The following is a 24,494-nucleotide window of genomic DNA, read 5'->3' as shown; positions in this document are numbered from 1 at the left end:
GCAAAAGATGGAGAAGAGACCATGAGGAGAATGGTGGGGGGGGAGAGGACGTAAGAGAAGGCAATGAGCAGAGCTCACTTGGTTAAAACAGCAACCACAAACCCCAGAGACTGCAAATACTTGTATATATTCCTTTATGTGACACTTGACAGGCGTCACTGTGTTCGTTCTGTGGGCAAAGAGCTAGAGCTCCAGAGAAAGCAGTTTTCTTGACCAGTAAATGACAGGACTTACTCTCCACCTCTCTTCCGATGGTTCCAAGATCAGGGCTCCCTATTTTTGGTGGGGACGGGATGAAAAGAAAAATGAGAAGAAAGCTCACTTAGAAATTATGATTTGATGGCCTAGATAGGACTGTTTTGTGCAACATTATTTCCTCCCAGCACTAACCAGGAGGCATTCTTAAGTTCCTGTTGGAATATTCCTTACAAAGCAATGACCATGTTCCAGGTGCTATTCTAAGTACAGTACAAGTATTAAAGCATTGAATCCTCAGAGCAGCCCAAAGAAGTAGTACTATAGTAAGCCCCTTTGACACATGGGAAACTGAGGCACCCAGCAGATGAATAACTTGCCCAGGATCACACAACTCATACGACAGAAACAAGATTCAGGCCTAGGCAGTCTGGTTCCAGAATCTTCACTCCTAACCACCTTGTGCTGCTTTCCATTTCCAGAAAATCCCATACAAAGTCATGACGGGAAGCCCATTATTCTGTCAGTTACAATCCCCTAAAAGTAATTGATTTATTGCGTTAGGTGCATACAAAGCAGGTCCCCCAGGAGAGTGGGATACATCATCGGTTTTGGGACAGGGTTAAACAGTTAAGAATGCAGAGGGGTGGTGACACCGAGAACACAGAGGAACTGGCAATGAAAGGTCACACAATGCCCTCGAGAATCTGAGATCCTGGATCAGGTTCTTGTGAGGGCAGTGACATCACAGTTTATATCCAGATTTATGGTAGAAACCTCCTTTAAGGATTTCAACATTCCTAAGGTTTTCTTCTATGGCCCAATTGCCATGGATGGATGGATGGTCTTTTTAATATTTAGATTAACCCTGAAAGCTGATGGTGATCAGCTCATGACCAGGAGTACTCCTTGGTTGGTATGTTTTAGTTGTGGGATGGATAGGTTACTTGGAAGGAAAGAAAGCATGCATGCCTGGAGCAGATGCTGTTGGTGCTTGGGATATATCCCCCTGTTCTTTATCATTCCTATCAGAACCTGCAACTTTTTGCCTGACATTTTCTCTGGCAACAGGGGCAGATGGATAGGAAGGTTGGGCGCTTCCTGCCCATTAATACACCCTTCATTGACTGCCTTCCCGTCCCTATCTCACTTTTAAACTCACCTTGTGAATATTTCCAAATACAAGACTTGTACTCATATCTTTGTCTCATTGCTGGCTTCTGGAAGAACGCAAACCAAGGTGAGGACCACTCAAATTCCCAGGGAACGGTCAGGCTTGAATAATTAGAATGGGCGTCCAGAAAGTTGTGGAAGTTGCCACAGTACCACAATCTTGGCTTCTCAACTGGCTCTCCAGACTTCACAGAACCCTGCTTCAAGGGTCTTTGGACTTTATTTTCACCACTTCGGTGTGAACTGGGCCCGAGAAGAGAGCTCTGTTTTCTTACTCAGCTTTGTAGTTGAAGAGTGACCGATGGAGCTACTCTTTCTTCATTTTCAAAATGGCAGTGAATATAAGATTGCCAAATAAAACACAGGGAGCTAGTTACATGTGAATTTCAGATAAACAACAAATCCTTTGTAGCTGGGTCATCCTATATGTTTATTTGCCGTATCTGGCAACCTCAATTGAATAAGAGCCCTTACTTCTGGGGGGGTCCTTTGAGAATCACATGAGAATAATGCTGGGAAAAGCTTCCCAAAATGGGGTGCACTTTTTATTTGCCCCTCAGGGTCCCCAAAATCTCTTCCACATATTAAAAAACTGCTTTCAGAAAAGTACACTCCATTCACACTTTGATGGGAGTGAAAGTCGCCCTTTTTACTTTGCTGAAGATATTTTTGCTTTAAGCTTTATGCAGGAACCTCAAAAATGGCTCTGAGGGTCAGACTGGTAACATAAATATCCAAAGAGGGATGAAGTTAGGAAAACAACAATGCAGGATCAGTGGTGGAGAGGGTCGTGGTGGAGATTGCAGGTTCCACGGACGGGGGCAGCCGCATTTCAGTGCTAGCTAACTAAGGCCCCAAGGGAATGAGGATGTGGGGTTGCCAAATCTTCCAACATTTCAAGAGAAGCCAGAAACCTTGATTTTTATGTGTAATCTCCTGGTTTTTAAATGTTGGCAAATAAATCAAAAATTCTCTAAAACACTGTTTGGGGCAATAATGTGTGGGCCAAAGCAAATACTTTTGTGGGCTACGAGTGTCCCCTGGGCTGTCAGGCTGGGACACCTGATTTATGTGGAAATTCACCACTAACTAGTTGCACTTCTGTGGCAGGTCATTTTCACTCTCTAGGAGGATTACGTTTCCTCACTGATAAAGTCAGCTGCTTAAGCAAGAGCAGTGGTTTGCTTACCATGCCCCAAGGAGGTCAGGATTCTTCCCAGGGCTCTCGGGGAAGTTAGGTGTGTCACTGAGCACAGAGCTACTCCTGTTGCATGCTGGGGTTCGGCAGGACAGACAGGACAGTTCTTTAAAGAAGGAGTTCTGCTAACAAAGGCAAGAACGAAGACCAAATCTCCACAATGAGAAAATGTTGGAAACCAAAACCAGAAAATTTCCAACAGGAAGATGATCTTTGCTATTTTTTCCCCCAGGCCATAAATAAATGATTCTGTCCCCATTTAAGATTCCATGAAATAGAGAAACCATTCAAGGTAGACTGCTGCCCTTCTGAGATCCCACCCCTTTCCTCTACCCCCTGCCTTCCATGCCAGTCCTGGAAAGCGTAGATGCTGGAATGAACATTTGCATGCCTTTGATTTTCATTTCTCATAGCTTCATGCTTGGGGTAGAGGAAAACAAGAAGACACTTTTATTTCTGGATCTTGCTGAAAACACAAATAGATGTTTATGCCACACAAACTAACTTTCATGAAAAATGATGATAGCCAACATTTATTTGGCAATCAATGTGTGTCAGGCAATTTACATTTATTAACTCATCTATGTCTTACCCATCTTCAAATGTGAATCCAAAGCCCTAAGGATCATTTTCCAACTCCTTGCTTGTGGAAACTGAGGCTTGCAGAGGATAAATACCTTGTTCCGGGTTATTAATCACTTGTGCAATGCTGCTTATAAGGTCCTGGTCAGTGACTGATGTTTCCAAGTATCATTAACTGCAGCAAGAACCCTAAGGCAAATTCTATGTTATAGTCTTGGAATATTAACTGCAAACATTCTATGTTTTTATAGTTTTATCCCTTTAGTTGTGAGAGGATGGAATAAGCCACAGAATATGAAACTCATTAGGAAATACCGGTCTTGAGCAAAATTCAGGAGCATAAATAAAGGGGCTTGAATTTTAAACAAAAATTAAAACTCCTAAAAGGACGCCTGGGTGGCTCAGTAGGTTAAGCATCTGACTCTTGGTTTCAGATCAGTTCATGATGTCGGGGTCATGGGATGGAGCCCCCCCATTGAGCCCCATGTTGGGTTCTGTGCTCAGCAGGGAGTCTGCTTGAGATTCTCTCTCCCTCCCCTTTTGCCCCTCCCCCAACTTGTGCTCTCTTTTTCTCTCTAAAATAAATGAATCTTAAAAAAAATAAATAAAAACAACTCCTAAAAGTCTTTTAAGATGGAAGGAAACTGGGGTACTGGGTGGCTCAGTCGGTTAAGCATCTGCCTTTGGCTCAGGTCATGATCCCAGGATCCTGGGATCGAGCCCCACATCAGGCTCCCTGCTCAGCAGGGAGTCTGCTTCTCCCTTTGTTTCTCCTCCCCACTCATGCTCTCTCTCTCTTGCAAGAATGAATAAATAAAACCTTAAAAAAAAATGGAAGGAAACTGAGAAACACTGAGTGGAGAGCAGTTTGCCATGTACTATGTTATGAATAAGAAGACGTTTATTGTACTAGATGATTTAGTTAACATTTTGATAATTGACAACTGTTATAATAGTTTTGGAGCCATATAAATGCCTTTACTTACAATGGCACATCCATTTGAAACTCTATTAGATTGTTTTTTTATTTGCGTTTTATTCTTATGAGCTTCAGGGATGACTACAGAATCATGTCTACAAATACTCAGCATAGTGAAGGAAATATCAATAAGCATGAGCCCTAGGGCCATATAAAAGCAGGTAGTATCCTTAGGTGAAATTTCCATCCTGCAGTAGAAGTAAAGCATCGCTGACTTCTCAAAGAAGAAACAAAATGCTTATTATACCACAGAGGCTTTTAGGACATTATCATGGAAATCTCTCTGGTGTTAGGCACTGTGGCTGTAATGAAATTTTATTTCAGCCTCTATGGAACTACACGAGCTCTTTTGCTTCATTTAAACATGAAGAATCTAGAGGAAAGAGAAGAGATTAAGTGTTAATTCATCCGTTTGCTTCTGACTGTTATTTGTGCAAGCGCCACATGAGGGAGTGCCGGGACCTCAAATAGGGAAAAATTAAAACCCACCTAACGCGTTCCAGGAATGCTCAGCATATTAACAAATTCTTAGTAAACTGTCAAAAAAAAAAAAAAAAGATTTTAAAAGAAATTCCTGCCCCTGGATGCAATTAGAGGCTACCACACAGGATTTGATGGGCCATAAAACCATTAAATCTAAACACTTTCTTTTTGAGCCTAAAAGGCCAGAACATTCCAAAGTGAAGTTTTGGGACTCAGCTATGACTTGACCACCTATTAAGGTGCAGGTGGAACAGATTGCAGAGTAACACAAAGAGCCTTACAGACCCCAAAGAACTGAATTAGAGTGTAGGTGAGAGCTTTAGCTGTTGAATTTTCTGGATTTTCCGAGATTAAGTGATCGACTTTAACATTGAGTGAAAGACCATTCAGCAAGAAAAATTGTCATTTCCTTTGCTCCAGACCCAAATGATGTATTTTTGAAAGCTTTATTGATTTATATATTTATGTGTTGTACTAGGTGACCGAGTAGATATACATTTCAGCATACCTATGAGGAAAATATCCCCATTATTCTCAATTTTACCTAAATCCAGGAAAAGCATGAGATTTGTTTTAAGTGAAACTTTTATTTTTTCTGAAATGAGTGCCTTTTATGCACCAGATGCTGGACTTTACAGTCCTGTCATTAATCCTCACAATAGACCTGTGAGTTAATTATCATTTATCATTCTCCTCATTTGACAATGGAGCACAAGGACGCCCTTGACCAAAGTCTAGGGCTGGTCCATGATCAAGATGGGGTGTGAACCAAGATCTGTTTCACTCTAGAGTCTGATCCAGTTATTTGTCTTCATCCCATTATTTTATCCATTTTCACTGAGAAGAAACAAAACTAAGGAGGAATAAGAAGAAAGGACAGTTCACTAAATTTTTGTCCAAATTACATCATTAAACATTTGGAAAGGAATACCTCTTGGTTTCATTGTAGTAAAAAAGAATCAATTCTTTTATTTTCACCTTTATTTTCAACCTATTTCAGCTCAACTTTATGTTTTGGATGTTCTTTTTCAGCAATTAAAATTCAGTGGACCCTCTCTTTCTGCATACACGACTCACATACAGTACGTGTGCATACACACACACACACATACACACACACATGCACACACACATATATTAAAGACACATATATTAAAGGATTATGGACCTTCTTTGTATATATGCAGAGATATATATAAAAATGGGTCACTGACATCTAAAAATTTTCCAAAAATGATAGATTCAGTGTTGAAATCACTTTGCCCTAAGACAAACTTCATCAATCAAAAACAGCTAGTAAAAACAGACTCTTACTACATTGAAGCCCAACATCAAATGGTCCGATTTCTAGTATCTCACACCAGAATTTAAGCTCTTGGGCAGCTATCTTGAAGAGCTTGAGATTGCTTCTTCTCAAATGATTGGTGTGCCTGATGACATTAAAGCATGACAGCAAGAAGTCAGAGGCTCCCTGGTGTGTCCTGACACCGAGGTTGTTATACCTTGGGAGGTTGATTGAGGTCAAGGGCAGGCTTGATCTTCCTTGAACCCGTCCTAAAAGACGTCTCACTATGGTGTGGTCTCCATGCGATCTGCCAGTTATGCCAAGACCTGACAACTTAATAAAATGATAGAATAATAACCTGGGGATCATTACAGTAAAGATGATGTTTTAGTCTAACGCAGAGTTCTGCCTCAGAAACAAAGTGGATGCAAGAAAGGGAGAACACAGATGTCATTGGGACTAACTGTTTCTTGCAAATCTTTCCATACAATCAAAAACAGCTCTGCAAGTGCCATGACCCTGTGATCCCTCAAGGTTAAACTGCTCTTGATTCAGACAATGGACCATCTTGAAAGCACTGGAAAGATGAACTCTGGTTTCCTGGTCTTTCTTGGCAGTGTTGAAATTGCTTTGGTTCTCTAAATCATAAATTAAGATTTGTTTGACCGTTTCTAAGTATTTCACGCAGAATTGTAGTGGAAATTTCACAACATTATTTTTCTAAGTAATCGCAAGAGTGATTTTAGCCATGCAGACCATAATATTCACCACCTCTTTAATAAGTCTGTAAATGGCAGTTCCTGTGTGAAGAAAGGATGATACAGCCAGTGGATGTTAGGGTGCACATTTATGCAAACACTGTAGTGGGTCAGACTCTGAGTTTCGAACCACACAACTGCCTGGTACTTTGTCATTGCATATTTTCCCCATTGCACAATGACTTCCTGTGCAGAGGACAGAATGCATTTTCTCAACATAATTTTCACAAGACAGCACAGCTGTCTTGGTGACTAAGTTTTGCAGGAGCTTTTTAATCAAAGGCACCTATAAATAACTTTAGACACTTTCATCATGCTGCCCCCTTTTCCTTTAAACACACAATTTTGGAGACTTAACTCACCTTTCCCATAAAGGAGAACTGTTTTCAAAGAAATAATTTGGGCCCAAAGTAGCACATTGCTTAATCGTTCTGCTCTAATCTGGGAATATGATTTGACCCACATGAATTAATACTTCAAATAATAGACATTTACTCCCACTGATAACTACTGGTTTATATTTTCCTCTGTTGTGGTGGTGATGGTGGTAGCTGTGGGTGAATATCATTCTCAGATGTATTATCATTCCCCTTCTTGTCAAGCCTGGCATGATAAACTTCAGTTTGTTCTGGTGATTCGACATCTTATTTATATGTGTGAGACTGTTGGACTGGACATTAAACATTTCGAAGCTACTTCACAGTCAGTAAATTGCGCTGCCTCAACTTTGAGAAACTTCTCTCTCCCTCATCTTCTGCCATTTTATTTTTATTTTGTTGTTTATTTTTGCTTCTAACCTAAACCCTAGGAAGCTGGGCAAATTCTAAATAAGCAAGGTTATAAAATACGTCTGCTAACGGTGAAATGTGCCGGGGGCTTTTACTATAATGCGATTTAATTCCTTGACTTCACAACTAGAAGAAGACGCAGAAGAAAATGTGGCACATTTACCTGTGCCCTCCTCAAAGGCACACCAGTGCAGAGGACAGACAGAGGCATTGGCAGGAGATGACTGGCAATTGGCAAGCTGGGAGCCAGTCAGTCTCCACCTTACCACCCCTGGTCAGTTTGCTATAAGGTACTGGTTTTGGGGGCACCGGGGTGACTCAGTCGTTAAGCGTTTGCCTTCGGCTCAGGTCATGATCCCAGGGTCCTGGGATCGAGCCCCACATCGGGGCTCCCTGCTCCGGGGGAAGCCTGCTTCTCCCTCTCCCACTCCCCCTGCTTGTGTTCCCTCTCTCACTGTGTCTCTCTCTGTCAAATAAATAAATAAAATCTTTAAAAAAAAAAAAAAAAGGTCCCGGTTTTCGAGTAAAGAACTTGGACAGGCGGGCTTAGCGTCCCCTGAAGTTTAAGTCCACAGTAGTTTTCCTCTCTTCTCTCGCCTACATCCAGATTGCCTAGATTAGAAATAAATGTTTTCATTGACCCTTGATGGAAAACAAGACCCTGCCAACATCTAGAGGCACGATTGCCTTTCTTAGCCATAGGGGGCATTCTGCCAGTTCCTGCAGTTTTGCAAACCTCTTTACCTGTTCTAGCCCAGCTGAATCATTGTACATTGGAGTTTAGGATTTATATCGACTCCAGAGGTGGTTGCATTTATATCTAAGATGAGTTGATGTAAACCTCAGTGGTTGATTACAGTTTCCGTAGTGTAGAAAATTGAGTTAACTCTACTGAATGACAGTTTGGGGAGGCAGAACTACATTTAATCTGATGGCAGATTATTGTAGACCCTTGTAGCATTTCCCCACCCTAGCGCATGTGATTTAACTCTAATAAAAAACTTTGTCATGGGTGAGTCCCAGGATAACTTGGATTCTCTTAAACAGAATGCACCAATATTTTCCACTAGCCCATAGCCCATTCTGGGGTGTGTGGGAGGGGCAGGATTGTGGGTGACAGTAAACAATGATATTAAACTCATTTATATCCATATTATTATATTTACAGTTTTATTGCAAATAAAGTAGAGAAACCAAAAAAAGTAGTGAGAATTAAAAATTTTTTATCCCAGGTATTATTGTTGATGGCTGATAAGCAAATGCAGCCAGTCCCTCAGATCTACTCAGGTAACTCTGCAGACCCTTCTTGGAAATCTGCAGACAGGTAAGGGGTAGAGGTGGGGGATGGGGAAAGGCATGTTTTTGTCACACCTCTTGGATTATTTGCTGTTGTCTTGTCCCTGGCTTTGCAAAGGAATGTGTACCCCAGCAATGTAGGGATTCTCTGCTTTGATATTCTCTTCCTATATCAGCCCTATCACAGAGTTCCTTGGCCTGGAGAAGATTCTGCTCTCTTTTGAGAGCTTTCTTGCTTAAGGTAGTGAGCATTTGATGCGATCTCTGCAAAGAGGAATGGGTATGTTGATCAAAACCAACACAGGGAAAAGCTGGGTGTGGAGAAGATTATGAGCAATGATAAGAAACCCAGGTCCTTGGCAAAATTCTAAATTTCTGAGGCTACCTATCTAGGACTTCTTTTTCCAAATGGTGTTAGGCATTCTCTCACTTAACCCTTTATAATACATGGCTTCAGAATTTACGCAGAAAATGTTCACAAACCTTGCCTCAGTGGGCTGTCCAGCAATGCCATGAAGTGGACAAGAAAGCAGCTGTGGTGGTAGATGTTTTGCAGATGAAATGTGCCTCACGTATGGCAAGGCTGGGACAGTCGCTCAGGCCTTCTGACTCAATCCATTATATCGTGTTGTCTTTTCAAGAGATATATATTATCACCTAGGTCATTTCTAGGGTTTTATCTTCAATGCTTTAATGTCCACAACCTTACTCATGTCTCTTTTAGTGATATGTGCGTGTATGTATCTCATATGCATTTTTTATAGCAATGGCAATAGTGTATTACCAGTGTCCCTAAGTAAAGAAGAGAAAAAAAAATCTGAATACATCTAGAGCATTAAAAGTTTAGACGTTTATTTTTTTAAGATTATTTATTTATTTGAGAGAGAGAGAGAGAGCGTGCAGAGGGAGAAGCAGACTCCCCACTGAGCAGGGAGCCCAATGCGGGGCTCAATCCCAGGACCCTGAGATCATGACCTGGACCGAAGACAGACAGTTAACCAACTGAGCCACCCTGGGCACCTCTTAGGTGTTTATTCTTGAAAATATATCTTAAGGATGATAAAAGAGGGAGGGAGTGGAAATAAGGAAATAGAATTGTGGAATGTCATATGGGATCAGTGTTTACTTGATGGTGTATCCTCCTGGACACTTTATCTCTAGGATAAGCTGACTATAATGAAAGCCAAGATTTTTAGAATTGGATCAACATTAGGAGCAAGAGCCAGGCCTTGTCTTTGTTACCTCAGATGTGATATCCATTTTGCTAAGAGCTGTGGAAAAGCAGCATGCCCCGGAGTCTTACGTCATACCATGCAAGTGCACTGCTGTCCCTTTAAAATGAAATCTGAGAGTTGCTGTTTTGAGAGCCAGAGGTCAGTTTCATTGTGGAAAATGAATAGGGAGAGAAAATGGACTTCAGAAACATTTGTGCTTTCAAGCACTGGACTAGGATAACTCTACTTAGACTTTCTTAACAAAGTCTGACTATGCCAAGTCATTTATAAAATCAAGCCTGCAATTTTTGTCCCCAGAAGAGTGATGTGAGCTAGAAGGGAATTATGTTTATTTCTCAGGCAAAAATGACATATGAAATATTTAGCAACCAGTACAACAAAGCCCTTCAACCGATTAGAAGAGATGCTCAGAGGCTCATTTCTAGTGCTCTAGCAGCATTCTGAATGCCCCCAGCTCTGCCAGGAATTGACCTTTAAATTTCTGGAATGTACATGTGGGGGAGGGGGGTCCAGGGATTCCTTGAGGAGAGAAGGGAGTGATGCCACATTGAAGGGACTCAGAAAGGAGGGTCATTTACTTCAGAGCCATGGTTATTTACCAGTTGGAATGGAAATGCTTCAATGTTTTAGCAGGTAAATTTGTGATTGTCTCTCGGAATGGTCCTTGCAAAATCCCAGGGTCCCTCATCTCATTCTCACATAAGCTGTGTTGAAAACCATAGTTGTAATTCATCAGTAATTTGCCTTTATCACGGCACATGATCACAAGTGAGTGGGGATCACAGTGGTCAGGAATATACGTTCCAAGGAGCATGAAGCCTTCTAAGTTTTGCTCCTGTTCTCTCCTGAGAGTAATATCTTAGCCTCAACTCATAAAATGTCAGCACAGACTCTGATATTCTTCTTGCAACTAGGAGACTCTCTTGGAGTAAATTCATTAAATCACCAAACATTTATTGAATGCCTACAACTTGGTTACTTAGACTTTTGAACATCCTTGACTCAAAATCTCAGCCCCATATGATTTAATCTTTGAAAAATAATGACTCCAACATCAGGAGTCATTAGTACCAGAGCCAGGAGACTCAGGAAATAGATGCCATCGGCTGGCCTTGCTTTTCTCTGGACATGCCTACCCAGGGGAAGCGGGCAAAATGTTTGTGAAAGTTGACACCTCCTGCAAGAGTGATAGCTTAAGGATTTTTTTTTAATGGTCTTTGTGGAGTGTCTGTGTTTCCTAGGAATACAAGGAGATTTTTTTTTTTTAAGATTTTATTTATTTATTTGACAGAGAAAGACACAGCGAGAGAGGGAACACAAGCAGGGGGCGTGGGGGAGGGAGAAGCAGGCTCTCTTCTGAGCAGGGAGCCCGATGCGGGGCTCAATCCCAGGACCCTGGGATCATGACCTGAGCTGAAGGCAGACGCTTAATGACTAAGCCACCCAGGCGCCCCTACAAGGAGATCTTTTTGAGAAGTTTTGATCCTTATTGATAGAACAGCTGCTCATCTACATGATGCCTTTGTGTAAACTACAAAAAGGTGTCCCATCATTTGATGGTGCTCTTAGCTGAACTCCTTTGCGTAACCACACCCTGCACAGGCAGTACGTAGCAGGTCCCATCCATAGATTTCCAGTTTCCCTGCCTTCCCAGAGCTATCGGCATGGTGGCATCCTTGAGGGATGTTGCGAACCTATTCCCTTTGGGTGCCATGGCCCCAAAGGATTAGGGGAGTGCATTTATCTATGCTTGATACCAGGGAGTCTTGTGGGCATCTGAGCATTCTAGCAAGATCGTTGCCTTGGAGAAACGGTCAGACATGCTGGGTTCTCATCCCACTCAGCTCTCCATTTCTGTGGGACCTTAGTTAGGTCACATCCTCTTCAGGACATATTTTCTTTATGATAAATTGTTGGTTAAGGGATCCTGACCTGATCAATGTCCCCTGGTGTTCCTTCCAAACTGCAGTAGATGACCTGGAGTTATTTTTCATGTTTATAAGTCTTAATGAAAATCAGACAATGGTCTAGATGTTCATATGTGTTATTACTTAATAAAATGTGTGGTTTTTTAGACACTGTTTTGTAAGTCACGAGTCTCTTGAGAGAATTTCTCAAAGGCCCACTCGGTGGGGACAGATTAGTGACCCATGGACAAGATCATCTCCAGTTTAGGTCTTCTCTTTTTGAACTGTCACCTGAACAACAGGGATGAAAAACACCTTCAAAGGCATAGGAAAAGTAATTTTTATCAAAAACAAAATCTATTTTATTACCATGTGAACTTAGAGATTTACTACCAAATGATACTGCTACTATTTAAATTTCAAAGTGTGGTACAAGGGACTGGCAGCATCAGCACCCCTGGGAAATAGGTGGAAAGGCAAATTTTCAGGCCACATCTCAGACCCACTGAATCAGAAATTCTGGGAGGATGTCTGCACACTGTGTTTTCACAAGTGTTCCAGGGGGATCTGGCTGTCCCTTAAAGTCTGAGAAGCAAGGAAACATTTTAGTTTCTCAAAGTAGTGTTTTGAATAACACATCACTATATTCTCAGCATCACTTGATGAGTGTCACTTGGACAACTGCCATTTGATATACGTCAGGCACATAGCTAAGTTGAATGACTCAGGGTCATTTAGTCAGTTTTATATATTTATTATTGTCTCTTGCCATATTTGGTATTTGGGATATAAACATTATATCAGTTTCTCCTCCACTAAAGCCGACCCCAGTTTTACGGGCTTTTACCTATTTTTGGTGAAAAGCCTATCACCCATGTTCTTTCAAGTTCTCTAAGACAATTGGGTGGGTGAATCTAATTTTATTACTTATTTTTCACTTTCACTGCACTCATTTTTTGATATCTTGCTCAAAAGATTGTGAGGGAACAGCTGTCTACTTGGGGTGTCTAGTATATGTATTTTGTAAATTTAAAAATACAACAGGTAGAATGCGCCTTGAACAAAATTTTTAAAGATAAAATTTTAGAAGTTAAAAAGGAAGAAAAAAATTTAACGCACCCATAATTCTCTGACCTATCATTAGCAATCAGTTTAGGGTTATATACCAATAAGCACATTTGTACAAATGTGGAATTATGTTGTATGGGTCATTTTGTAGACTTTTTTGTTTTTTTAATACATCTTGAAAATCTTTCTGTGTCCACAAATAGTAATATTCTTTTATAACTGTAATCGTTGGAAACAGAATATGTACATATATGGAGAGAGAGAGAGAAAGAGAGGTGAGGGTGGGGGGATTGATTTGGGGAACTGGTTCATGCAGTTGTGGAGACTGGCAAGTCCAAAAATCTAAAAAGTAGGGGTGCCTGGGTGGCTCAGTCGGTTGGGCATCTGCCTTCGGCTCCGGCATGATCCCAGGGTCCTGGGATCGAATACCGCATTAGGATCCCTGCTCAGTAGGGAACCTGCTTCTCCTTCTGTCTGCTTCTCCCCCCCTGCTTGTGCTCTCTCTCTCTCTCTCTGACAAATAAACAAATTAAATCTTAAAAAAAAAATCGAAAGGGTAAGCTGGCAGGTTGGAGACCTAGGGAAGAGTTGATGTGGTTTGAGTCTGAAGGCAACCTGCTAACAAAACCCTCACGGAAGGCCTTCAGTTGGTCAGGTGAGTCCTATTCACATTACGAAGAGCAATCTGCCTTACTCAAAATCTACTTATTTAAATGTTAATCTCCTTTGAAGAATACCTTCACAGGAACATCCAGTGTATTCAAGCAAATTCTGGGAACCATCACCTAGCCAAGTTGATGCACAAAATTAACCTTATCACAAAAATATATGAACTACAGTGTATGCAATCCCCTAAGGATGGAGATTCAGGTTGTTCCCAATTTTTTCATCCTTATACACAAAACATCTTTGGCTGTTTGACTCACTTTTGTCTCTAAGATCAAGGCAGAGTGTAGAAAGGAATGCATATTTCTAACTTTTTCAAGAATTGACTTCTTATTGCCTGATTGCCCTTGTAGATGTCTCTACTCCTTGAACAACAACCTGAAGGCTTTGGGGTGGGGAAAATGCCAGGCTCGCCTTTATCTTCTCCTTTCTTCCTCAGCCTGCAGGTCCCTGGGAACTGGAATGATGCTGAGTTCATGGTCCACCTCCTCAATTGAAGAAGTGGCAGAGGCCAGTCCCGAGACACTACGCTGGCTGCAACTATACATCTACAAGGACCGTGAGGTCACTAAGCAGCTAGTGCAACGTGCTGAGCGAAAGGGCTACAAGGCCATATTTTTGACGGTGGACACTCCTTACCTGGGGATCCGCTTTGACGATGTGCGTAATAGGTTCAAACTACCACCTCAACTCAGGTAACCATGGGTCTCTGATCACCTGGGCCCCTGAGCGGTTCTTCTAATTCTCTTCACTCTTGTCATGTACCAGCTCCGAAGGCTATTTTCCCCCCAGTTTCCACATGGGTGCCATGGGGAATTAGATTCTTCACAAAACATTGGTACGGAAGTACGATTGGCAGGGACCTTGTTTAGGAATAATAGGCTCTGGGTTCTAGAGGTAAGCGCATTTCTTTGTCTGTTGAAATCAACGAGCCACCTATTAGTTTTATTTTTAATTGTATTTGGAACAACTGTGTCTAGGAAGATTAAAAAAAGCTAAAAGAATAGAGACAAAAGAAGCCACATGTTTGATCCCCTATCTTCTTCTTTTAGCAATATTCCTCTTTCATTGTGGTTCATCAATGGGTCAAGAGTCATTCATTCACTCATTCACTCATTTATCTTAGCATATTTAGTAATCAAAATAGAACTCTGATGGTTTTATCAGGTCATTCAGCCTGTCCATTAGCGAGGAACTATCCTTTTCCCTGTAATATTTTAGGACTAGAATCATCTTGTGTCAAAGCTAGGAACTCAGGGAGTTTACTGAGAAAGACCCTCACCTCCCTATTTTTTCCCCCTTTGTTTTTGCCTTCCCCCAGTTCCCCTCAAAATCTGCTCTTGAGTTTTTCATGCCAGTATGTGACTAATAGCTTTCAGGGATAAAACTATCTGAATAAGAATCAAAATCTTAGTTTTAATGAAGGATATTTTGATGATGGGATTTCAAAGCATACATCAGAGTATGTGAAATGATAAAGGATGCTTTCCTTGGATCCTGGACCTCATTTTACAATGGGCCGTTGCTTACTCTATCTATATGTGAAAAGATTCAAATCCAAAAGATTTCAAAAGCAAATCAGCATTCCATATAAGTAAGAGGATTGTTAGAAGGTAGGAGTTCCATGTATATTAGAGAGTGACATGTGTCTCAGCCACCACATAAGTCCATGTACAGTCTTATATGAGTGTCATAGAACTATTATGTAGCTCTGCTGTGTATACACCTATCTGAGTATAAACTATTGTGCATAAAATCTTGCCACTGAACCATATGTAAATTAGTTGTGTGCGGCTATCTCTGTGATTCTTCCAGGTGGGTTTAGGATATTATTTGTGTATGTGGTACCTTCAATAACCCAATGACAAAAGAGAAAATGCTGTCTTGACAGAGCTGTCAATACCCTCATTCCCTGTATCCCAGACACTGGGTTACCCAAACACCTTGTCTTTCTCAGAGAACAGAAACAAAAAACAAAAGTCCTGACATATTCCTACTTCTTGCCAAATTCATCCAAACTAGATGGCTTCCGATTCCCCTAATACGAAATCTGTATTCACCTTATTTCTCTATTTTGGTTACCTTATTTATTAGACTTTCTAAAATAATTAGTTTCACACTATTTAGCCTTCTGACAGGAAACATTCCTCATGATTTCCCTTTGGACATTTGAAAGAGAATTTGCTATTCCTCTTTCTCCTCCTCTCATTACTACGACTCCTGACAACAACAATAACAAAGAATACAGTAGGGTGTTTTTGCGGCTTAAGAAGCACTTTCTTGTTCTGGATAACAAACCATGTTTCACAGCGGTATCTATTCAGGCAGGGGAGATGACACAGGTCATCTGTGCCAGGTCACTCAGTCAGGAGCTGGAAGGTTGATCTGCTTTTTCCCCCTTTCCTTTGCTCCTGGGCTCCAGCCCAGATGATGAGAAGGACCAGGAGGGAGACAAAGGCCCTTTTCAGCTGTCGATGTGCTCACGAGTGGCCATGACTCCCCAGCTTGTCACATCTCCCATCTGAAGATGATCAAATAATGAGCAACATATCCAGGTTACGGGGAACACAGGAAACACCCCACAGCCTGGTGCCCTGGGCCCCTGGAGCGCACATTGTCCTTGTTTGTCCTCGTGGGCTTCAGGGCAGGCCAGTGCCCTCTAGGTTCTCTCCTCAGCAGCCCACATTCGGCAGCCGAAGGCAGAGCACGCTAATGGGAGGCCCAGGCTTCCGCTTGAGGCCACATACAACCAAAAAGCTCATCTGTTACAGCCTGATATGAAATCAGGTTTTTTTCTGCCACTGACCTGACTCATAGAAGGTGAAGCCGGGCTTTTCAGAAGTGAGGTTTGGCAGGCGGGAGAGGCAGGAAATCCAGAGAAGAATGAGTCTGTAAAGCAGTGGCTCCTTCCAGCCCTAGCTACTTCCTCTGCCTGGGAAGAGGGGGGTTGCGGGGGGGGGGGGGGGGGGGGGGGGGGGGGGGGAGGGTCCTGACTCTCGGCATCAGGGACCAGCCAGAGTTCAGGAGTGTGGTAGTCTCTGCTTGGTCTATACGCAAAACACATGTATGTGTGTATTATGAATGGCACAGAGGTTCCTGAAACTGAGGGGGAGTAAGGGAAATTCTCATCTGCTCTTGGAAGAAGCAAGGAGTGAGGCCAGTTCCCTAGACTCATTTCCTCAGGCTTTGAGGCAGGGGCCTTTTTCCTCTCTCTCTACCCCATGGAGATGGTTCATTTACCCTGGGTAAAGCCTTGGGTCTTTCGTGGAGCACCAGGGCAGTTGAAAGGGAAGAAAAGGCATTTCCAATCATTGACTAAGATCAAAGTAAAACATGACACCAAAAACTATTTGTGTGCCTATAACCCTATAGCCCTGAAATGATTCATTAATCATGACGGGCAGAACAGATCACACAGAAAAAGATCAGATGGCCATTGCCTTCCCAGAGTTCTGGTGATAAAAGTAGCCTGTGGGGCTTTCTGTGAGCAGGACCCAGTTACCACTCAGTCCTTACCACCTGGCACCCTCACCTCCATCCACTCTTCCCAGCTGCACAGGCTACCTTAGGGTCCTTTCAACACGCCAGGCTTGCTGGTGCCCGAGAGCCTCAGAACTGACTCCTCCCTCTGCCTTTTACATCTTTCCTCCAATCCATGCACAACTGACTTCCTCCCTTCCTTTAGGCTTTGACATCAAGGATGGATCTACGTGTCTTTCTAGTGGGAAACCGAAATAAAAATAAGTAGTAGAGATCAGAATAGAGATACAATATGTATGGGGACCCTGGACAGGGTTTGCAGGGAGAGAGATTTGTGAAGAACCGGGTACGTGGGCCAACAGCCTCTAAATTGTTTGGTTTAGGAAAACATTCACAATATAACTGTGTTAAACAAAATAGCAAGCTCCCAAAGACATTCATGTCCTAATCCCGGGAACCTATGAATATGTTATTTTACGTGGCAAAATGGACTTTGAATGTGATTAAGTTAAGGGCCTTGAGATGGGGTGATTATCCTGGATTATCCCAGTAGGCTTAACGTAATTAAAAGGGTCCTTAGACGAGGGAAGCAGGAGTGTCAAGAGTCAGAAGAGATAATGATGCTGGAAGCAGAAGTTGGAGGGATATCATCAGGAGTCAGGGCATGTAGGTCTCTACAGGCTGGAAAAGGCAAGGAAATGGATTTTTCCCTAGAGCCTCTGGAAGGAAAACAGTCCTATCAACACCTCGAGTTTAGTCCAGGGAGATACATTTTGGACTTTTGACCTCCAGAACTGTAGTATAATAAATCTGTGTCATTTTAAAGCCCTCATCTGTGTCATTTTAAAGGTTGTGGTCATTTGTTATAGCAGGAACAGGAAACAAATACGGTAACAATGCTCCACTAATGTCCTCCACAAGGTAGCTTCTCAGTGAGGACCGGTCTGATTATGATATTTAAACTTTCAAGTTCAGCCTCTACTGGCTCACATCCTCTTATTCTGCTCTACTTTTTTCCTTTATTTTATATAGCACTTATGTTCTAACATGCTCCATAAGTTATTTATTATGTTTATTGTTTATTTGCTGTCTCCCCTTGCTAGAATGTTAACCCTAGGTGGCCAGGTACTTTTGATTGTTTTACTTACTCGTATAGCCTAAACATTTAAAACACTGGCACATGGTAGGTGCTCAAGAAGTGATGTTGAATCAGTAGATAAAAATGTATCAGATCACGTGAGATTTGCCCAGTAAAACATGACTACTAAAATGTTAAACAATATTTTGAGCTCAAACTTAAAATCCATGCCTTGCCCGTTTCTTCTAACAGCCCAGCACACTGAGGAAGAAATTAGCAGGGCTATGGTCTCAATGTAAGTGTTTTCTAATCAGCATTAAATGCTGGTGGCCCATGCGCCAATTTCTGTATGTATTATGAATCTCTCTCTCTCCTCCTTTCTCGTATTGTGTTGATATCATGGGCTCTACTGGTTATTGTCTTATATTTTGTTTCCCATTATGGAGACACATAGCTTTGTCTTTAATGTCGTATCATCAATACTTATAGTAAATAAAATATATTTCTCAATAATATTCATTATCATTAGTGTTACTATTGGTTAATCAATGATGTTTCACTTTCTTTAGTAGTTGTTACTACTTACTAAAAGCTAAAATAATTTCTATATTAGATTAAAAAGTATATTTGGGGGCCATTCAGGGCACAATGAGGTCCTTACAAGGCTGGTTCTTTTCCTTGCCTTTGGGTCATTAAACAGCTCGGGATTTGGAGCATTAAGTCCCGAGTTATTGTGTTATTATTTTGATGTGGCTCTTTTCCTTCCTCAAGAAATGGAATACTTTGGTTATCAGCAGCCACTTTAAGGGTTTTTGTGTATGTGTCCTAATTCGAATAAAAATAGTATTCATGGAGGTTTCCTTCAGAAGCACTGGTAAAACACTCCATCGTGGGTCTCTGTCAAGATATCTGAAAACTTTCTCTTGGCTTCTGGCTTTGAACGACGTTTTAGAGTAACAACAAGGCTTCATTGTGCACTGAAATTTCTGTAAGGCAACATTCATTCAAGTGTTGATCTGCATTTCACCATCCAAGAATAACAACAGTTATTTATATAATTTTATCCATGTTTCTGTTTTTTCCTATCCATTTCACCCTTCCACCCCGCCCCTGCTGAAACACTGTAGCTTGTTTGGGATGGGGGTGGGGTGCCAAGCAGAGTATATACACATACAGATGTTTTTCTTCTTTGCCCCCCTGGTCTTGCTATAGGATAGACAGACTGAACCTTTTTCTTATTAACAATATTATTTAAAAGTTTGGTATTTAATATCACTTAATACCATTTCTAGGTAATGGAATAGGTTTTCATAATAAAGATATGTTTATTCACCAAAAGCGTACCTTAATTCAAATTAAGACAACCACAGAATACCAAAGGCTGTGAAAAAATGCACAACCCTAAATGGTTTGATAAAAAGAAATGCCCAAATATTTCAGCCAAAATCTGACCTGAAGCTAACAAGTAGGTGGGGACCAGTATGACTTTCATGAAGTTCGAATTTTCTTAGAATTACCTTTAGTGGCTACCCAAGTCAATGAAACTATAGGACAAATTGTTCAATCCTTATTTTTTTTAAAAGAATTTATTTATTTATTTGACAGAGAGAGACACAGCGAGAGAGGGAGCACAAGCAGGGGGAGTGAGAGAGAGAGAATAAGTCTTCCCGCTGAGCAGGGAGCCCGATGCAGGGCTCGACCCCAGGACCCTGGGATCATGACCTGAGCTGAAAGCAGATGCTTAACGACTGAGCCACCAGGCATCCCTTCAATCCTTATTGAGAAAACTTTGCTAATGGCTTGAATAGAATTTGATGGGATGTGAATGTTCATGCCCTTATGATAATATATGCCCCTTGAAGTACACAACCAGCTATGTCAGCTGAAAGTATACTAAAAACATTGTATTAAAGTAAGTCTTTAAAAAATTAAAAATAGTGTGCCTATGTACTTCCAGGTTTATATAAAAATTGTTATAGTCATTGCTCCAAAATCCTTTACACGTTCAATGGCAGAGCTAGTAGAAGCAAAGAAAGACCTATGACTAAGCCAGAGATTAATATACAGCTGTACTTTTACCCAAATTGGAGATTGGTTAGCAGAGTAATTTATAATGTGCAGAAAAGCAAGGTGAATCCAGGTCACTGTCATCATTCAAAGACAGCCTTTCAGGGAAATGAAGTTTGCAATTGGATTTGCTTCTGTAGGCAGCTAAGTCACAGGGGTGATGCCATTGTGTATCCAGATGGTCATCTATCCAGTTAGTGATCAGAGGTGCAAGCAGAAAACACTTTGTTTCTAGTTCAGGGAACTGCCAAAATCTAGTCAAGATATCAGAATATTAAGCCAAGAGAAAAGATTTCAGATGTAGAGTGAGCCAGTAGCAGAATCTTACAAGTAAGTTAGAGAAATCCTGGTCTAAGTTGGGTCAACAAAATTAGACACAGGGAAAGGCAGCAACTCAATGGGGTTGTGTCTCAGTTTGGGTTCCCCTAGGAGGAAATTGTGAGCCAGTGACTTAAATGCAAGCAGTTCCTTTGGAAGATGAAGGGGATACTGGTAGAGGAGTGAGGAAGTGGTGCAAGGAAGGAAGGCAGCAAATAATGGGCATGTTACCAAGACAGCTCCAACTGCAGGCAACTGAACCTTAAATCTGTTGGGAAATTCTGGAGAGGAGGTATAACCTATCTCAGAGTTAGCCCTCATAGTGGTGAGGGAGCTGGGGTATTTATATGCCAACATCCTTGACACTTCAAGTCTGTTGTGTCGGTGGTTACTCAGGCTTCAGGAGCAGGAGAAAGTCACATGTATTAGATTCGCCAGAGAAACAGAACCAATAGGGTATACACACACACACACACAGAGATTTGGAGGGATTGGCTTCTGCAGTTATGGAGTCTGAGAAGTCCCACAATCTGCTGTCTATAAGTGGAGTCCCAGGAAATTCAGTGGTATAGTTCTAGTCTAAAGCCTAAGGCCTGAGAAGCAGGGGAATCAATGGTGTAAGTCCCAGTCTGAGTCTGAAGGCCCAAGAACCAGGGGATGATACTGTAAGTCCTGGTCTAAATCTGAAGGCTTGACAACCAGTAGGTTCAATGTCCAAGGTCAGGAGATGATGGATGTCCCAGCTCAAGCACAGAGAACAAATTTGTCCTTCCTCCACTTTCTTGTTGTATTCAGGACCTGAACAGATTGGATGATGCCCACCCACATCAATGAGGCCTATCATCTTTACTCTAGTCTACGATTTAATCTCATCCAGAAACATCCTCACAGACACACCCAGAAATAATGTTTTACTGGCTATCTAGGCATCCTTTAGCCCAATCAAGTTAGCACATAAATTAACGGTCATATTATAGGCAAAGAAATGAAGATCTTGGTAATTGGATAGCTCAAGCCCTGGCCAGGATTGTCTGAAAGATTGGGAAGTTTGAGTCAGCAGGCAGACAGCCTCAGAGAAAACAACCTAAATGGTGGAGGGAAAAGCAAGAGCTGACAACTCATCTGCTGGGAAACACTTCCCACTTCTCCCTGTGCCCACCACCACCACCACCATAATAGTAGGGCAGGAGAAAGCATCTACAGTCACAGCAGACAGAAGGTTATTAACTGATGTTACTGCAGTTCCAATCTCCTCTAGAATTTTGTATAAGGACATTGGAAAGTTTCCTGAAGTCAAAAGCAATCGCCAAGGTGCAACTGAGATCTGAGCAGAGAGAATGTAATTAAAAGTCCAGAGACACAGGTTGGAGCCCAAACGCTGATTTCATTTGTGGGGACATCTTGCTCTGCACTTCTGTTTTTATTTTCTATATAAAATGGGAACCATAAAGTATCAATTTTATTTTCTAAAAGTTTTCTTAAAAATTGTGGTAATACTGGTTTATGAAAGTCCTTTGTAAATTGTAATGTACCAAACAAATGTCCGTTGTTATAATTAATATGCATTGCTGGCTGAAAATAGCATCAAATCTGTTGCCTATATTCATAAACTGGCTTAAAAAGGTAGAGATATTGGAACTTGCCCATATGTTTTTCCTTGAAACTGTTTTATTTTATATAAACGTAGCCTAAGATGCACAATAAACTTTAAGTGACCAATTAAGTCCACTTGATTGTCACATTTAGCCTGGAATCTTTCACCAGAACATAGGAAATATGTATGCAACCAACCTATAGATGGTTGAGGAACATCTACTTGATTTGAAAAGGGTGACATTTCATTTTTCATTGAATGAGTCATTGTAAAATTATCTCTAACTTTGAGAAGTTTCTCATTTTATGTATCTCTTTATTGCAGAATGAAAAATTTTGAAACCAATGATTTAGCATTTTCTCCTAAGGAAAATTTTGGATACAACAGTGGACTTGCTACATATGTACATAAATTAATAGACCCATCTATCAACTGGGAGGATATTAAATGGCTGAGGGGGCTCACATCACTGCCAATTGTTGCAAAAGGCATTTTGAGAGGTTTGTGTTATTTCTCATACTGATCTTATGATTCTTTGTAGATACAATCATGATATGTTTGAGAGAAAATAATCAGGAAAAATTAACATGGAAATCTAAGGAGACATTCCATCTCTCAATTCTCCCTATTGATGTTAGTGAGTAAATATTTCTTCATTCTTAAGTAATACACTGAAGAGCTGGGCTCTCATGAAGTAAGAAGTTACCTTCATGGTAACATGGGATGCTGCTGCCTTATCTTGGAGACATCACTAAATCATGGAGCTTGACAAGATCTAGGCAAAAGGTTTTGAGTTCATTGCTTTGTCTGAAAGCTACAACAAGCTGCTCTCAGACCCAGAAGAAATCCAAGGATGATATTATGACAGCCAGACCCGTTTTAAGAACCTTTTCTATTTTTCTCCTGTTCCCTACAATTACCAATGACTAGGACTAATTTTTGAGGGTGGTGAATCCCATATCACCTCCCTATAAAGAACAGTTGACTATGACACTAAAATCCTCAAATATCAAGTCATGGGTATTAAAAATCTTGACTGCTTCCCCAGGATCCACATGTATTCAGATCCCACAGGGAGGTACCAATGACTTCAATAATTTGGAGTATAAATGTATTCACCCACAAAAAATGTTTTCTTGCCTTTGAAAACATTTTTTAGTTGATTATATAGAAAACTGCCAAAAATTTATTATGTTAAATGTGAATGTTTAGGTAAGTGGCTCTGAGATGAGAGATTCTATTAACTTATCTCAGGGTCAGAAACAACTTCTAATCAAAACATTTCATCAGTTTTATTTGAATATGTGAGTCACATGGCCCCCATTTATAAAGCTATAGGCATCCCCCTGGCTTTATCTCTTTAATCTCAAGTATGCAGAAATGAAGTTAATAGAAGTAAAAGAATGGACCCAGCAAAGCTTTTAAGTAGTGGAGATATTTTTAAATCCAGATCTGTCTTAATCTGTGCTGTTAAAAAATACTGTTACATTCTTTCCTGTTGGTCATTGTTCCAGTTCAAAATTTCTGTGGATTATACTTCAAAGAGTGGATCTTGGTATTAGAGACACCTTTAAACAACAGTTTCACTTACTTTACTGGTATCCATATTGTCATCCATGATTGTTAGCGCTACTTCCCATGGCTACCTTCAACTTTAGATAGTAAAGAACACTAACACAAAGGTTCTTCCCCAATTCATTCATGTAATCATCCATTCAGTTACTCACTCAGGCATTCATTTTGTAAACATTCATCATGCTTAGTGTGTGCTAAAGTTAAAAATGAGATAGTAATTTGAGGTCCTTGGATAAAAGGAGAGCCCATTCTTGTAGGAGACAGACAAATAAACAAGAATTTGCGTTCAATAAGATGTTACAGGTGCTGCATACAGATATGCGGTGTTAGGGTGGGGTTTAAAATAGGGCATGGACACTTATAAGAGTGAGTTAGGGAAGGTTTTATTTCAGAATGAAAGATAATGCTTGAATTTTGCCTTGATATCGAAAGACTCAGACTGAAACAATGGTAAAATAAAGCAGTTCTGAGTAAAACTTTATGGAACATGTAGACTTTAAGATGTTTGAGAACCACTGAGGTTCTTGATCAGGGAATCAACCTCATCAGATTAGCATTTTAGAAAAATCAAGCATTATATAATGGGCCTAATGGATAGAGGTTGCAAAATTGTGGTCAGGGGGACATTTAAGGAATGGTTGCTGCCCACGCAAGAGATGACTGTGGCTGACCTCAGGAAACTGAGAAGATGTGATTGAATTAGAAAATTAATGCCGTTTCGAGTATTTAATTCACTCTCATCACAGAGATGGCCCAGGGCAAATAGCTT

The 24,494-nt window shown here is 41.0% G+C and overlaps 1 protein-coding gene across 1 annotated transcript in view; it reads left to right on the top strand.

Moving 5' to 3' along the window:
• The window catches only part of HAO1 (hydroxyacid oxidase 1), a 50,450-nt gene that overhangs the window by 9,030 nt on the left and 16,926 nt on the right, over positions 1 to 24,494 (top strand). Inside the window, exons 3-4 of the mRNA XM_025876183.2 lie at positions 14,053 to 14,308; positions 22,475 to 22,650. Of these exons, the coding sequence (XP_025731968.1) occupies positions 14,053 to 14,308; positions 22,475 to 22,650 (432 nt within the window). The remainder of the gene's footprint in view (positions 1 to 14,052; positions 14,309 to 22,474; positions 22,651 to 24,494) is intronic.

The sequence above is a fragment of the Callorhinus ursinus genome, unplaced genomic scaffold (assembly GCF_003265705.2).
Source record: "Callorhinus ursinus isolate GAN/ISIS: 27379988/994484 unplaced genomic scaffold, GSC_fseal_2.0 scaffold29, whole genome shotgun sequence".
Lineage (NCBI taxonomy): Eukaryota > Metazoa > Chordata > Mammalia > Carnivora > Otariidae > Callorhinus > Callorhinus ursinus.
The sequence above is the reverse complement of the archived record's forward strand: the minus strand, read 5'-3'. Positions and strand labels throughout refer to the sequence as shown.